We start from the raw sequence: 15,139 nt of genomic DNA, 5'->3' as shown, positions 1-15,139 counted from the left end.
AGGAAATAACTAATTTGAAATTAAAACAACTTGTATAGGCACCATAGTCCTTTTTTATATAGATACTCTCGTGTTTTTTTTCCATTTGTTTAATTCTTACACCAAATTTTCGAGCAACCAAACAAAATCCAAAGCTTCAAGTTAAAGCATAAATTCCTAAAAAATTCAACAAGTCTTAAAATCAAAACTTCATATCGAAAGTTGGCAAAAAAAAAAATCTTCAAATACATAAAAAGGATTGACAAATGAATATAATTTTTAATCATGGAGAACATTCTTAACTGATTACCACAAATAGACTAATTTAAATAGTAAAAAAGATTAACAAAATTTTTATTGTTACAAGTTTGACAATACACATCTTCTTCATTTTTTCTTCCTAATTAATTGTCTTCAAAATTATGGCTCAAATTCTCAATATAAATCTTTTTGTGTGTATTGAACTCAAACGTCATATTAAGACATTCAACTACAAACGAATAATATAATTGAAATCTCAATTATAGTGCGGAAGTTCAACTCTAAAAGGACCCACTTTAATAAATTAAAAAGGAAAAAAAACACAAAAACAAAAACAAAAATTTTCCAACTTCTCTTCAATAATAAGACTTGTTTTATGGATATATAAATAATTGCAAGGCAAACCAGGATACACGCAATTGCAGAAATAACCTATGAACTACAAATTTAATTATTAGCCAATTGATATGATTTTATTTCCTATATATAATAATTGTTTGTTAATTTTCAAAATAATAATAATAATAATGATGATTGTTTGTTAATTATTGTCACATACGACACAATAACAACTCAACAATTATATGGCTGGATTAAACATTGGTGATTTAAGAATCAATAAGGTCATTACACAAATACTAATATGCTATGATTTTACAAAGCAAATTGTCCAAATTATATGCATCAAATCAACCTCCTTCACCTGCCAAGTTACAAATCATGTACTATTGATGAGATTTTGTTCTATTAAGAAGAATGAAATTGGATTGAGTAGAATATATAAGTGGGGTGCTGAATCGACTTGATCATCCATTTAAAATATTTAATTTATCTAAAATATATTAATTTTGACCTTTTAAAAAATTTGATTGAAATAAAAGTTAGTAAAAGTTTGAATAAACATAGATTCATAGCTGGTTGAAAACAAGTTCATTGATAATTTTTCCTCCTTTTGCTGTAAAAGAGGGTGACTAAGGAGGGAATAGGTTGATTTTTATGGATGGTTCTACATTCTTCTTCGTGAAATCCAATTGTAATGAAGTTATTCGTCTATTAAATCGAGAGACAAAAAACTTAACTTGCATAAAGTTGGTTGCCTCAACGAGTTTCAATTTTGTAGTTGCGATAAATTTAAAGGAGTTTCAATATATTGAACATTCTCAAAATCCAATTATAGACGATCTTACTAGTAAAACAAGGTTGGATGGTATTTCACATGATTTTTTCGATTTCGTTGATTCATCTTGTCAAGGAGGACAAGTATTTTTAATTTTTCTAGTTTTAAATTATATTTATCTTTTTGTATATCACTTCAATTACACATTGAAAAATTCAAATCTATTTTTTTAAAAAATAGAAATAAATAAGAGTTGAGTTCATCGTACCATCATAATTGAAAAAATGGGGTTAGGCTGAAAAAGATAATGTAGAAAGATACATAAAAAAAATTAAAAAAGAATTTGAAAATATAAGACATTAATCAATTGAGTTTGCTAAAAGGTTTAGTAATTGAATACTAAAAAAAGTTTGGTAAATCAAAATTATTTAAATAAAACCAATTAATTCTAATTAGTCAAACTAACTAAACCAACTAACCCACCAGGTTGACTATGGTGTATATATATAGAATTAAACCAACCCTAAAAATTTGCATAGTGTAATGTTATATAAATTTTCATTTGAATACAATGTTTTACATAAGGCAAAATGAAGAGGGTGATGTCAAAACAAGATAACTCATGAATGTACAAATCACATTATCCAATAGATTGAATATAAAGGAATCCATAAAAGCCATTAAGTAGAAAACATCAAAATTGAAAGTAGTGGATTAATGGGAGGCATGTTTGGTGGGTGATAAATTAATATCAATGTTATAGGGACTAAGGCATCCAATGCCAATTCTTTATATATATCCAATATTTCCTTAAATTATGCAACTATAAAATTTTGAATTATTGCACCTATTATTTTCTTAGTACGATCAATAAAAGAAAGAATTTAAATTTTCAACCTTAAGAGAGGTAATATACGATAATTACTTGTTAATTTTTGTTCACTTCGATGACTTATTCTGGTTATTAAGATTTTTTTTTTTCAGGTATTTTGAATCTATCAAGTGAACGAGTTATGTCTAATCTTCCTTCTTTTTTTTTAACAAGTTCTTGTTTTGATTTATATTTTTGTTACTTTTTAGTTACTTTTTTTCTATTTGATACTTTTTTTAATATAATACGAAGAAGGAAAAATTGCATCATATAAAATAAATTCAATACCTAAGTACAAAAGTAAGTTTTAAGAAATAGCATTATTTAAGAACTCAAAAATAAAAAAATAAAAAAAAGCATTATTTACCTACTTCCCTTATTGTATGAAATGCTGTTTTATTTCCATTTTCACTAGTTTTTTTTTTTTTTTTTTTTTTTGACAAATATCAATTTATATCCAATTTTTGGTGTTTGTATTAATTTAAATACTAAATTAATAATTGTATCAATTTAAATTCTGAACTTTGAGATGGTATCAATTTAACCCCAAACAAATAATTTTATCAATTTAAATCTAAACTTTTATAACTGTATCAACTTAAACCCTGAATTTTCATAATTATATCAACTTAAACCCCATTATCTTTTATTTGGATACATTTATGGATATTCAGGATTTAAATTGATATATTTATGAAAGTTTAAGATTTAACTATATACTTATGAAAACTTAAAGTTTAAATTAATATAATTATTAGTTCGAGGTTTAAATTGATATAATTTTCAAAGTTTAAAGGTTTATATTGATACAATTCTTACTCTAAAGTTTAAATTGATAAAAACCCTAGAATCTATATTTGCTCTATATATATATATATATGTTTCTATATATGTATATATATATGTTTCTATATATGTTTCTTCTTTGTTTTTCAAAACATTTTTATAATAATAATCTTTCTACAGGATAAAAAATACATAAAAGGGAGACTTTTTTTGGTTTTATTATTATTATTTAATTCTGCCTATTTTCAATACATCGTTCAAGGATAGTATTGCAATTTCTGTAAGTATTAAGATATTTTCTGAGGCATATGAAAAAATTGAAAGATATTTATTTAAATATATATTTTAGTCTGTGTGTATATGTGTGTGTGTATATATATATATATATATATATATTAGGATGAAGTGAGATAAATTAAAAAATAAATAATAATAATAATAATAAAAAATAAAAAAAAAAGGGAGAATGAATAAGTTGGCGGCATGTTGGGAAAGCGCGTGGAAGGGGTGGGCACAATAATTAACCGTCACGAGGCGGCCAATTTCCCAATTGCCACTTGCCACCTCTTTAACTGCTTCCCAATTTTCAAACTAATCCTTATTAACCCCTCTTTTAACTTTTTTTCTTTTTCTTTTTCTTTTTCTTTTTCTTTTTCTTTTTCTTTTTTTTTAATCTTCTCTCCCACTTTTCTCATGCCCTCTTTTGTCTTTTCACTGTCCCTTTCTTTTCCTCTTTTGTTTTGCTTGAACAATTACCGTGGTAACCATATTTAGAAACTATTTGAAAGGTTGAAATTGGGATCACTAAGAATCAAAACAGTATTGGAATGTGTGATTAATCAAAGACGGAACAGAAATAAGATCGTGAAACGTGAAAAAAATGAAAAAGAGGGTTTGATTAAAAATGTAGGAGTGGAATGAGTTAAATATTACAAATCGGACAAAAAAATGCTCAATCTAAACATTGCAATCCAAACCCATTCCATTTCGATCTCCCAAACAACCCTTTTTATTTTTAGAGAAAAATACTTTTTTTGTCCTTAAATTTTGGATTTAGTTTTTATTTAATTCTTAGGTTTCGAACGATTACAAATTTAGTACTTAAGTTTTGAGTGTCGTTTTCAATTTAATCTATAGATTTCAAAATATTATAATTTTACATTTATATTTGAGTTTTGCTTTGATTTGGTCCCTATGTTTTAAGAATTATACTTTTGAATTCATTCACTAAATACTCGTTTTTCATCTAGTGTTAATTTATCTAAATAAATTAGAAAAAATATTAAAAGAATTATAATTTTCACTATTTTTTTTATTACTTTTAAAATTTAATTTAAAATTTCACATCATAATTATTTTTAATTAATTACTAAAAATTGACGTCGATGATTGAAAGTGGACATTTAATAAAAAAAAATTGAGGTTAAAAATGTAAAATCTTTGAAACCTAGGAGCATATTGAAACAAAACTCAAATCTCAAAAATAAAATTATAACACTTTGAAACTTAAATTACTACATTGAAACAAAACTCAAAACGTAAATACCATATGTATAATATTCGAAAGGGAATGGACCAAATAAAAATTAGACAAAAAAACTTAGAGACAAAAAAAAAATCCTAATTTCTGTACTTTGAATTTTGTATTAATTTAGTAAATTCTATGATATTTTATTTCTCATTGAAAAATTATTGTTGAGATTTAGGGTTTGTTTGGTTTAAGGTTTTATAAATGTCCATAAATGAAGGAGGGTGAGAATCAGATTGATGGGAATCTTGATGACTGTGTTTAATTGTGCCATAGAATGTTATCAGAATTTTATGGAAATAAATTATTTTTGTATTTAATTTATAAAATTAACCATGAAAAATTTGTAAAATTTTAATAGATTAATTGATAAACAATAAATTCAATTTAAAGTTTTGAGAAAAATTGATTATTTAACGGTAAAAAATAATATCAATAAATTATTAATTATAAGTATTTGTAAAATGAAAAATTTATAATTAAAGTTACTTGATTACATAATTTGATGGGATCAACTTGATGAATTTATAAATTATAATGTATTAATTAATAAAATAGCTAATAAATTTTAATTAATCGATGATAAACTATATATTATTATTAAAAAATAAATTTATATTATATTAATCATAACAATCATTAACTAGTTACAAATATAATTAAGTAATTAATCAATAATTTTATTGCATTAGTTCTTTACCGTCTATTGAAAAATAAGTATGGGTATATATGTTTGTATAAACTAATTTATTAAACTAAAACAAAAATTGAGTATATATTAAAGTGTTTTAATATATTTTTTTTTATTTGATTTATTAAATAGGAGTAGTTAAATTCATATACTATAATTTAAACTTTAATATAATTTTATAAAATATAAATTTAATTTTTCATATAATAAATAATTGTAATTAATTAATTCTAATAATATATAGAATAAGAGAAAAAATAAATGTATTATAAGAGAAGAGAGAGTGGGAATAAAAAAAAACTTACATTTTTTTATGGGAATCATTCAATGGTATAATGAGTACATCAGAATAGTTTGTTTTTACGTTAAAGCTACAAAACTTGTACTAAACAAGGGGATGTTTATCCCTTACCCATTCCCAACCTTATTATCATCTCAATTCCCTCAATCCAAACGCCCCTTTATAGTATTAAGGACAATGAACTTTCAGACATTTCTATGGTGATATGATATTATTTAGCATAATCATCGCGACTCTGCTTTTGGTTTCACCCATATAGATTCAAACCATTGGAAATAATTGCTTTTCCTATAAACCCATGATCATCAATTTTATTTAACCGATTGGAACTTTGACGCATTTCCAATAATTCTTAGTAATGTCAGTAAAAATCATCAGGCGTTGAACAAGATATAGTCATGATTAGAGTATCCATCTATGGTAGAGCCTTTAGACAGATAGTGTGCTCAAGTGTGGTTCAGATGGATAACTACTTCATGGTTGAGTCTACAATACGATCAAGTGTAATTCATAGATTAGATGACTATTTAAAAGAAGACTCAGTTGTCCTTTGTTTGAGAGGAGGATAGTTAGAAATGCCATCAAAGTCCCACACCTCGATTAAATAAGGGGATGATCATTAGTTTATGAGGGATGATAATGATCTTCAGTGGTATGAGGAATTTTGGATGAAACCAAAAGTAAAACTTATGCTTAAAGTGAACAATATCTTACTATTGTGGATATATTTGGAAGTCTGTTGTCCTCAACAAATAGAATTTCTTATATAAATCAATCAATAAACTAATGAGAGCATCAACATATTTATGAGCTATAAAGCCTAAACCTGAAATTTAATTATGACAAAATATTTTATTAGACTAAATTGTTACAAAATCATTCGAATAAATATATTAATGAATTAAGATGGGCTTAGCATATTATTACATATTTAAATATATAAACTAAATTATTTGTACTGAAAAAACCAAATCATTAAAAAATGAATAATCAAATATTAGAGTGGCCAAAGTACAATAATTCGAGGAGTACTTTAATTTTTAACCTATTTACATTCATATAAAAAGCATTAAATTTTTAAAAATGTAAAATGGAAGGTACTAAACCGAAACAACTTTACTTTATTAAAGTAAAACGTATAACAATATAATCTTCAATGGGTCTACCATAATTTCTCAAATTAAAAGAAAAAGATATTTAAAAACGTAGTTCAACTGACATAATGTTGTTCATATTATTAATCTCATGGTTTGAGGTTTGATTCTCCATCTCACACTTTAATTACAATATATTTTTAAAAAAATTTAAAAGAAAATAATAAAGTGATTTATTATTGTCAGTAATTATGAGGGGAAAACTATCATTTAAGTGGATAAGCTCAAATTAAATGCTTGATATGTGAAGGGACATTAGCAGCGTTAAATGACATTAATAACCTTTTATATATATAAAGTCACATTGTTCTTTTTCAAGGTTTCATCGTTTTTTTTAACCTTTCAAAATTATAAGGAATTTTAACCCGTTCTTCAAATCTCACAAAAGTGCCTTTGACTAATTGACGTTATTTAAAAAAATTATTATAATATTTAGTTACATATTAAAATGCGAAATAAAAACGCTGAACTAAAACAATAATAATAATATATTTTTTAAAATTATTATAATATTTAGTTACATACTAAAATGCAGTTTCTTTTGAAAAATTATAATTTAATTCAATTAACTTTCAAAATATTTATTTTAAATTTTAAATTCTTAATTTTTTTTAGAGAAAATTGTAAAAACTACACTTCATGTATGGTGATAGTTGTAAAACTATACCCTTAAACTTTCAATAAAATTGAACCCTCAAAATTATATAAATATTAAAATTGCGTCACATTAGACCTTCAAACAACCAATTGTAACGTTTATATGAGTTTAAGGGTTCAATTTTTAACACGTTTGGTTCAATTTCTAACTTTATTGCAAGCTTGGGGTCCAATTTTAGTACATATAAAAGTTTAGAGCCCAATTTTTATAATTAAAAATTTAAGGGTGTAATTAATTATCATCATATTTATTGAGTAGTTTGTTTTTGCAATTTACCCCTTTTTTTAACCCTAACAATCTTAGTCATTATTGTTATTTGGTTTATGACAAAATAAAAAACAAATCCAAAACTTCAAACTAAAACCTAATTGTCAAATTGAGTCTAGATGAAGTGCAATTGGCACATACTCTTCTCTAAACTCACACATCCAAAAAAAAAAAAAAGAAAAAAAAAGAAAAAGAATTTAAACTAATTTAAAAAAATACTTAGAAAACAATTTCTTTATTACATGAGCCGTTGGGAAGCTCAGGTCAGGTGAAAAAAAATATATTTAAAAAGGAAAAAACAGAGTTGATTAGAGGCCAGAGGGAGCTGTGAGGAAGAAGAGGAAGAAGAGATTCTTTTGAGCAAGAGGGGGCTTGGTAGTTGTTCAACTAAGTGGGTCCTTTTGATGGGTTTATTACCCAAAAGCAAAACCAGAAAGTGGGGTCGTCTCTCTCATTACCACAGCTAATTTTCTTCCCCCTCATTCTATTCTCTCCCATATCATTGAACCCTTCTTGGCAAGATCTGATTTGCCCCTTTAGAAAAGCCAGACGGAGAGAGACAAACCCACAAGCGGAAACGGACTCAAAATCCCATTCATTCACAGGCTTCTCTCCTTCAATTTCTCCATTTCCCTCTTTGCAAATTCTTCTCAAACTTCTCTCCAATCCCTTTTGTGTAAAGGTAAATGGGACCACTGATTTGAACTCAAGACTGAAGAAGCCAACCTCCTTCAGATCTGAAACTTCTCATTCCAGGTTCTTTCCCTTTTTCCCCCACTTTCCACTTTTGGATTTCGTTCTGTTTCCACTTTCTCCTTGGTCTCTGCTGCTTTGTTCATTGCAGTGTTGTAATGGGGCTGTGATTTTGCTTGAAATTTCATTTGGGTATTCTTCTTTCTTCTGTTTTCTTTGATTTTTTTGATCGAGTAATCGTCTCTTTGTTTGATCTTTTGTAATGGCATTGTGATTTTGTTTGAAATTTCACCTGGGTATTCTCCTGTTTTCTATATTGATCGTTTTTTTTGTTGAGTAGTCGTCTCTTTGTTTAATCTTTTGTAATGGGGCTGTGATTTTGTTTGAAATTTCACTTGGGTATTCTTCTGTTTTCTCTTTTCCTTCATTTTTTTGATCGAGTAATCGTCTCTTTGTTTAATCTGTTGTAATGGGGTTCTGATTTCTTCTCAGAACTAGCAATTTCTCTACCCCAATTTTGCAATGTTTTGGTTGAGAGTTGGTTATTTGTTGACTCAAGTTGACAATTTATATGTTCCTTCTGTGTTGTGGAGAGATCTGAAGGGTTGGGTTGCCTAATTTTAATTTAACCTACTCTATCAAGCTTAATCAGTTAACAGCAATCCTGTTTTGTATGCTAAATAACTTTAACGGTTAGATACTTGCATTTTGTGTTTGATCTTTTTCCCCTCCTCCCTCAACTGCATTGTTCACAGGATACTTGAGTTGTATGTATGCAAAGTAACTTTATTCATTAGAGAATTGCATATTGTGGCAATTTCATTATTAGTAATGTAGATGTATGAGTGCGAGGTCGTTTTCAGTATTCTGGTTTGAGATTGAAATATTTTATTTATGCCCATAAGGGGTTTAGGCATAGGAATGATAAGGAGATGGGAAAGAAAGAAACTTGGTTTTCTTCTGTAAAGAAAGCTCTCAGTCCAGATCCCAAAGAGAAGAAAGTTCAGGTATGGAAATTTTCCTCATCAGGGTTACTTTTATCCTTATTGAGATTTGATTTCAACTTTGTTAGTTTTTTTAGTACATTTATGAGTTCTTATAGAAAAAAATGTGGTCTTGAGTTTCTGATATTATACCGTTTGTGCAGAGCTCTAAGAAGTCGAAGAAGAAATGGTTTGGGAAGCAAAAGCATGCCAATCCAGATTCTACAGAGGCTGTGACAGTGCCATCACCACCTCAGCCTGAAGAGGCAAATATAATCCATTCAGAGAGTGAAGATAATAATGAGCCTTGCTCCGTCGAAGTTGCTTCTACAACAGAACTGACTTCTGCAGCTACTCAGACTAATGAGGCTAGTGTTTCTACTATTGAGCCAACTGTTGCTACTCCTTTTGTTGCGGATGAAGTTTTGCAACTCTATACAGAAACTCAAATTGTCAGCCCGCCTAAGGAGGAAGTTGCAGCAACCAAGATCCAAACTGTGTTCCGTGGATATCTGGTAATAGTTCCTTATAATAGTCTTGCCATCTATCAATCTTTCTAATCTTGTTTGGATCAATTCTAGACCGACAAATGTTTGATAGTTTTGTTGTTCCTTCAGGCAAGAAGGGCATTACGGGCTTTACGAGGGCTGGTGAGGCTGAAATCACTGATGGAGAGTTCTGCTGTGAAACGCCAAGCTTCAAATACCCTTCGTTGCATGCAGACTCTTGCTCGTGTTCAATCTCAGATCCATTTTAGGAGGGTTAGGATGTTGGAGGAGAATCAGGCTCTTCAGAAACAACTCCTTCAAAAGCATGCAAAAGACCTTGAGAGCTTGCGGGTCTCTTCCATTACCATTCTTTTATTTGTGTTTATTCTCACAATGACAAGTCCTAAAATTGAGACTGTTTATTCTCATAACCAAAGTCTCACATTGGCTCGATAAGGGGAAGATTCATAGTACATGAGTAAGGACAACTATCTCTAATGGTGTGAAGCCTTTTGTAGGCTACCCAAAGTGGACAATATGATACCATTTTTGATATATTTGGAGAGTCGTTATCCCTAACATCTTTGATCATAAGATCTCTAAACTCGATATATGAAAGTAGCTTCTCTTTTCCACTTATGACTTGCAGTTTGGTGTTTGTTGTGATGCTCTACTAACTTAAGCCCCTTGTTAATGATTATACTGCAGATTGGAGAGGAATGGGATGACAGTTTACAATCAAAGGAGCAGATTGAAGCCAGCCTACTGAGCAAATATGAGGCTGCAATGAGGAGGGAGAGAGCCCTGGCATATTCCTTCACTCATCAGGTGACATTCTAAAATCTTTATCCTTAGAGATGTTGACAAACAAAATTTTATCATTTATTCAGATTACTTAATAGTGATGCTTCTCAGATTTCTTCTTCGTTGATCTGGCTAGTATGTGGTTCAGGATTTGAATTGTTCTGGCGCATTTCTTAAGTGTTCTGTTCTTCTTGTTGGTTTTTTTTCCCTCAACTTAAAAGGTTCCTAAGAGTTGCACATTCTCCAACTGTACGAGATCTGAAAATTTCCATCTCACTTTTTCTCTTATTAACCCTTTTACATTGAAGAGTTTTATTCTCACTCCTTTACTTCTTGGATTTTATTTATTTGAGAAGTATCTTGATGAATGAAGTTCCAAGTTTGATTTGAGTATCGTTATCTGTCTACAGCAAACCTGGAAGAATGCTGCAAGATCTGTAAACCCAGCATTCATGGATCCAAGTAATCCCACCTGGGGTTGGAGCTGGTCAGAGCGATGGAGCGGGGCTCGGGTGCATGATGTTCCTGACCCAACAGGAAAAGATTCGAATAACAGTCATTCTGGTAAGAAGATGGCAAGTCGTGGCATTGTTGGTGGAGAAATCAGCAAATCATTTGCCCGCTTTCAGTTGAACTCAGAGATGGATTCCCCAACAGGCAGTCAGAAGACAACTCATTCTGCCTTCCAGCCCTCCTCAACTCCTTCCAAGCCAGCTTCATCCTCTGCCATAAAAAAACTGAAGCCCCCAAGCCCAAGAATCCTCTCCCTTCACGATGATGACTCGAAAAGTATTGTTAGCTTGCAGTCTGAAAGATCACGAAGGCATAGCACAGGAGGACCTTTGGTGAGAGACGACGATAACATGTCAACCGCTAGTGCTGTTCGGAGTTACATGACGCCTACTGAATCAGCAAGAGCAAAATCCAGATTGCAGAGTCCATTGGGAACAGCAGAGAAGAATGGAACTCCAGAGAAAGGGTCTTCAGCAGCAGCTAAGAAACGGCTTTCTTACCCTCCTTCACCGGCCAGGCCAAGACGACATTCGGGTCCACCGAAGATCGAAAGTGACCCAGATGCAGGAAAGAGCCTTAGCAATGGAGTTGGTGGCTAAATTATGCTCAAAATGATTGATTTTGCAGTCACATGGGTGAACTGCTGCAGGAAGGGAAAGACTAAGGAGTGAAGAAGATTTGTTAACCTTACAATTTTATTTTTAATTTATTTATTTTTCCACACACACCACCCTATCATTTGAAGTGATCCATGAAATGGTATTTATTCATTTTAGATGTGTTTAAATATGTTCCGAGTATCTGTTAAATTCTTGAGATTGGTATTGAGAAAACCACAGGACAAAGCTATGTTATGGGTCACTGCTATTTATTACTTCCATTGTGATTATTTTCTCCACAGATTACTCTATCATTAATCTTTATTACTTGCTTTACCGCGCTTTTTTTTCTTTTTTTTTTTTTTTTGGGATTGCAAGCATACTGAATTTACTTTAGTTAGTCCGTAATTTGCTCATTTTTGAAATTAACCCTACATATTTTTTAAAATTTGAACTTTTGACATGCCAATTAACTATGGTAGACATGTTTTTTGAGTTAAATAAGTGACTTATTCACTGTTGTTATTATTATTATGATAAAAAAGGCTATTTTTTAATATAGTAAAATAAATCAAAATATTTACAAATATAACAAAATGTCACCGTCTATTAGGAATAGTAGACACAGATAGACTACTATCGTCTATCATTAATAGACACTTATAGTCTTTCAGTATTTATGAGTGTCTATTACTGATAAACAGTTATATTTTACTATATTTAAAAATATTTTCAGTAATTTTATTATTTAAAACAATTTCTTTGAAAAAAAAAAACTTCATTCTCGACGAAGACACAAAATTAAAAAGTTCCAAACTTTAAGAGACTAAATCCAATGTACATAACATTTAAACTTAAGTGAAAAAAAAGTAAAACCAACATTATAATATTTATTTTTTATTCTTTAATTTTTTTAGTAAACTAGAAATGAACTATTTTCAAACTTTTTTGGTTTTTTGTTTAAAGTAGAACCACTTCAAATTTAAGATTAAATTTACAATGTAATTAAAATAATTAAGATTAGCTTAATTGCCGACACGGCTTAAAAAATGGAAAAGTTTTCTTTTTTAGAAAAAAAATTACAACCACCTAAAAATAGAATTTACAAAATAATAAAAAAAATTAAGATTAACTTAAAAAAATTGGATTGAAATATTTCAATTTCCTTTTTCAAAAAAATAAACAACCATATACAATTTAAGTTTTTTTGATAAGAATATAAAATTTAAGGTTAAATTTACAATTTAATAATAAAAAAGAAGATTAGGTTATTAGGAACTTGCCGACCAAGAAATTAAAATCATAGCAAAAAAAAAAAAAAAAAAAAAAAAGACACGTTTTTTTGGTTTATTGGTCACGTACGTTTACGAATAGTAAATTAGTAATACATATCGCATATCGGGACTTTTCTCTGCTCGAATCAATTTCCGTTTCCTGAAAACCCTAGAATCGAATTTTGAGAAACCCCTTGGAGGAAAGGAAAAAACCATAGCCATTGGATGATATTTGCCCCTCCGTCGATCTCAAGTGTTCTTCATTCATGGTGAGTCTTCGCACATTCCTCGTTTTCTTTTATGTTCTGTCCTTATGGCGGTGGGACTTTCCTTGTCAATTTTTTTCCATTTCTATTTGATTTCGAGTTGGTTGCTTGTAGATTTTCGTTCGGGAGCTTGAAACTGTTGATTCTTTGATGGGTTTTGATTCTTCTCGAATTTTAAGACTGGGTTACTGCATTATGTATCTGTTAAAATTCAGGGTCAGTTCGTTTTATGAGAAACTTGGAAACATTTATGATACCGAATCTTGGCTCGTCTAGAAAATTTGTGAACGTTTTTGTACTTTGCTTGATATACAATTGATTCAGCTCCCTAGATAGCGAATTTTGAGTTAAGTTGTTTTCGTTCTGATTTTATGGGATTTTTCCCTGTAACTCTGCTGCTTGAATCTTTTGGAGTGGATTCCAGCTATTCTTTCTTTCATTCTTAGGAGGATTTTCTAGCTTCCTGTATAACAGAACTGGTTTTTTTTTAAGCTGCTGCTCTATTGGCAATCGGCTCTAATTCTTTGTGTGCAAATCCTTGTAGGCTACACCATTGATTACAGGACTTGCTGTTGCTGCGGCAGCTTACGCTGGTAGATATGGTATTCAAGCTTGGCAGGCATTCAAGACAAGGCCAGTTCGACTACGCAAGTTCTATGAAGGTGGCTTTCAGCCTACAATGACAAGGAGGGAGGCAGCTTTAATTCTTGGAATTAGGTATTTACTGAGTCTACCATGAGACGATCAAACCCCTCATAACTTCATTGATTTTCCTCCTATTTTTGTTTCCACCTTCGTGGCTATGTTTTACTTTAAAATGTTAAAAACTCATTTGAAGATGGAAGTTTATGAGCTATCATTCATCATAATGATCTACTACTGCTTCTCCATAATACATCTCTCCCTTTACCTGCCTGTGGCTAAGATTTTATCTTCATTGTATTGCCAGGGAAAGCACTCCAACAGAAAAGGTGAAAGAAGCGCACAGGAAGGTGATGGTTGCAAATCATCCAGATGCTGGTGGTAGCCATTATCTTGCTTCCAAGATCAACGAGGCGAAAGACATCCTGCTTGGGAAAACCAGAGGAAGTAATTCTGCATTCTAATGGTTGATGGCAAGTTATTTGTTCATTTAGCATAGCATGTCTCAACAAAACGCCGAGGATCACCATTTTTCTAGCTTACCTGGTGTGTCAAAATTTTGACCTTATATAAATTTACTTGTGTCTGATTGATTCATGGGGATCTTATTATACTTCATACTGTGGATTCATTGACAACAATGAGAAAGCCTATAAATTCTGTGAACTTTTCTGTGATCACTTGCTATTTAGCAATAATGAATTATGGATACGTTCCCTTGAAATTCTGTGAACTTTTCTGTGGTCTTACTTACATTATACTGTTTAACCCTCTGCTCCATCTACATCCAGAGGTCGTTTGAAAATTAAGTTTACAAACAACAGTTTTGCCTGTCAATGAAGCAGGATCCAATTGTGAGGCCTAGAGTTACGTTCTCCTCGCTATCCTGGGTTTCATTTAACATGATTCATTTGGACGTCGGAGAACTACATTTTTTTCTTGTTTCAAACAAACACTAATTTCGCCTATTGAATTCTTTATTTATTGTCTTCTTTTTAGGGGGATTTAAAACTCAATTCAAGTTTTAAAAACTAAAAAAAAAAAAGGTAGTTCTCGTAAATTTGTTTATGTTTGTAGATTGGTTAACCAATCAAATATTTACTTTTGAAAGCTAAGGTGAGGAATTTGTGTGTAAACAAAAACGATTTTTAAAAATAAAAAATGCGAGGTCTTTAAACTTGGAAATTGGAATTAATTTCCTTTTATATTTTACGTTTAATAAGGACATAAAGAAAGGGGATGGGATATGCAGTGCATCAACAAC

General features: G+C 30.0%; 2 protein-coding genes and 1 non-coding gene across 7 annotated transcripts; all 3 read left to right on the top strand.

Annotated features, from left to right (window-relative positions):
- Window positions 1–7,924: 7,924 nt before the first annotated feature.
- Window positions 7,925–11,994, top strand: IQD2 (IQ-domain 2). 5 transcript variants are annotated; one of them, XM_039026547.2, is made up of 6 exons: window positions 7,925–8,369; window positions 9,212–9,313; window positions 9,454–9,804; window positions 9,907–10,128; window positions 10,486–10,605; window positions 10,992–11,994. In XM_039026547.2, the coding sequence occupies exons 2-6, from the start codon at window positions 9,239–9,241 to the stop codon at window positions 11,691–11,693; spliced, it is 1,470 nt and encodes a 489-aa protein (XP_038882475.2). In that variant the 5' UTR covers window positions 7,925–8,369; window positions 9,212–9,238; the 3' UTR covers window positions 11,694–11,994. The 5 variants fall into 5 exon arrangements, with proteins under 5 accessions (XP_038882475.2, XP_038882477.2, XP_090168438.1 ...); XM_039026549.2 differs by having other exon boundaries at window positions 7,955–8,369; window positions 9,220–9,313; XM_090312312.1 differs by having other exon boundaries at window positions 8,051–8,498; window positions 9,220–9,313.
- Window positions 11,995–12,974: 980 nt separating this feature from the next.
- Window positions 12,975–14,599, top strand: LOC120073975 (mitochondrial import inner membrane translocase subunit TIM14-1-like). The gene is made up of 3 exons (XM_039026914.2): window positions 12,975–13,236; window positions 13,778–13,950; window positions 14,183–14,599. Exons 1-3 carry the CDS (start codon window positions 13,234–13,236, stop codon window positions 14,337–14,339), a joined length of 333 nt encoding a protein of 110 aa, XP_038882842.2. The 5' UTR covers window positions 12,975–13,233; the 3' UTR covers window positions 14,340–14,599.
- A 102-nt stretch (window positions 14,600–14,701) lies between these two features.
- LOC120074835 (small nucleolar RNA snoR136) lies at window positions 14,702–14,809 on the top strand. The gene has a single exon (XR_005481114.1). It is a non-coding gene; the product is annotated as a small nucleolar RNA snoR136 (small nucleolar RNA).
- Window positions 14,810–15,139: the final 330 nt, after the last annotated feature.

This window comes from Benincasa hispida, chromosome 3, assembly GCF_027475165.1.
Source record: "Benincasa hispida cultivar pf3 chromosome 3, pf3_genome.v1.1, whole genome shotgun sequence".
Lineage (NCBI taxonomy): Eukaryota > Viridiplantae > Streptophyta > Magnoliopsida > Cucurbitales > Cucurbitaceae > Benincasa > Benincasa hispida.
Note: the sequence above shows the minus strand (reverse complement) of the source record. Positions and strands in the feature narration are given on the sequence as shown.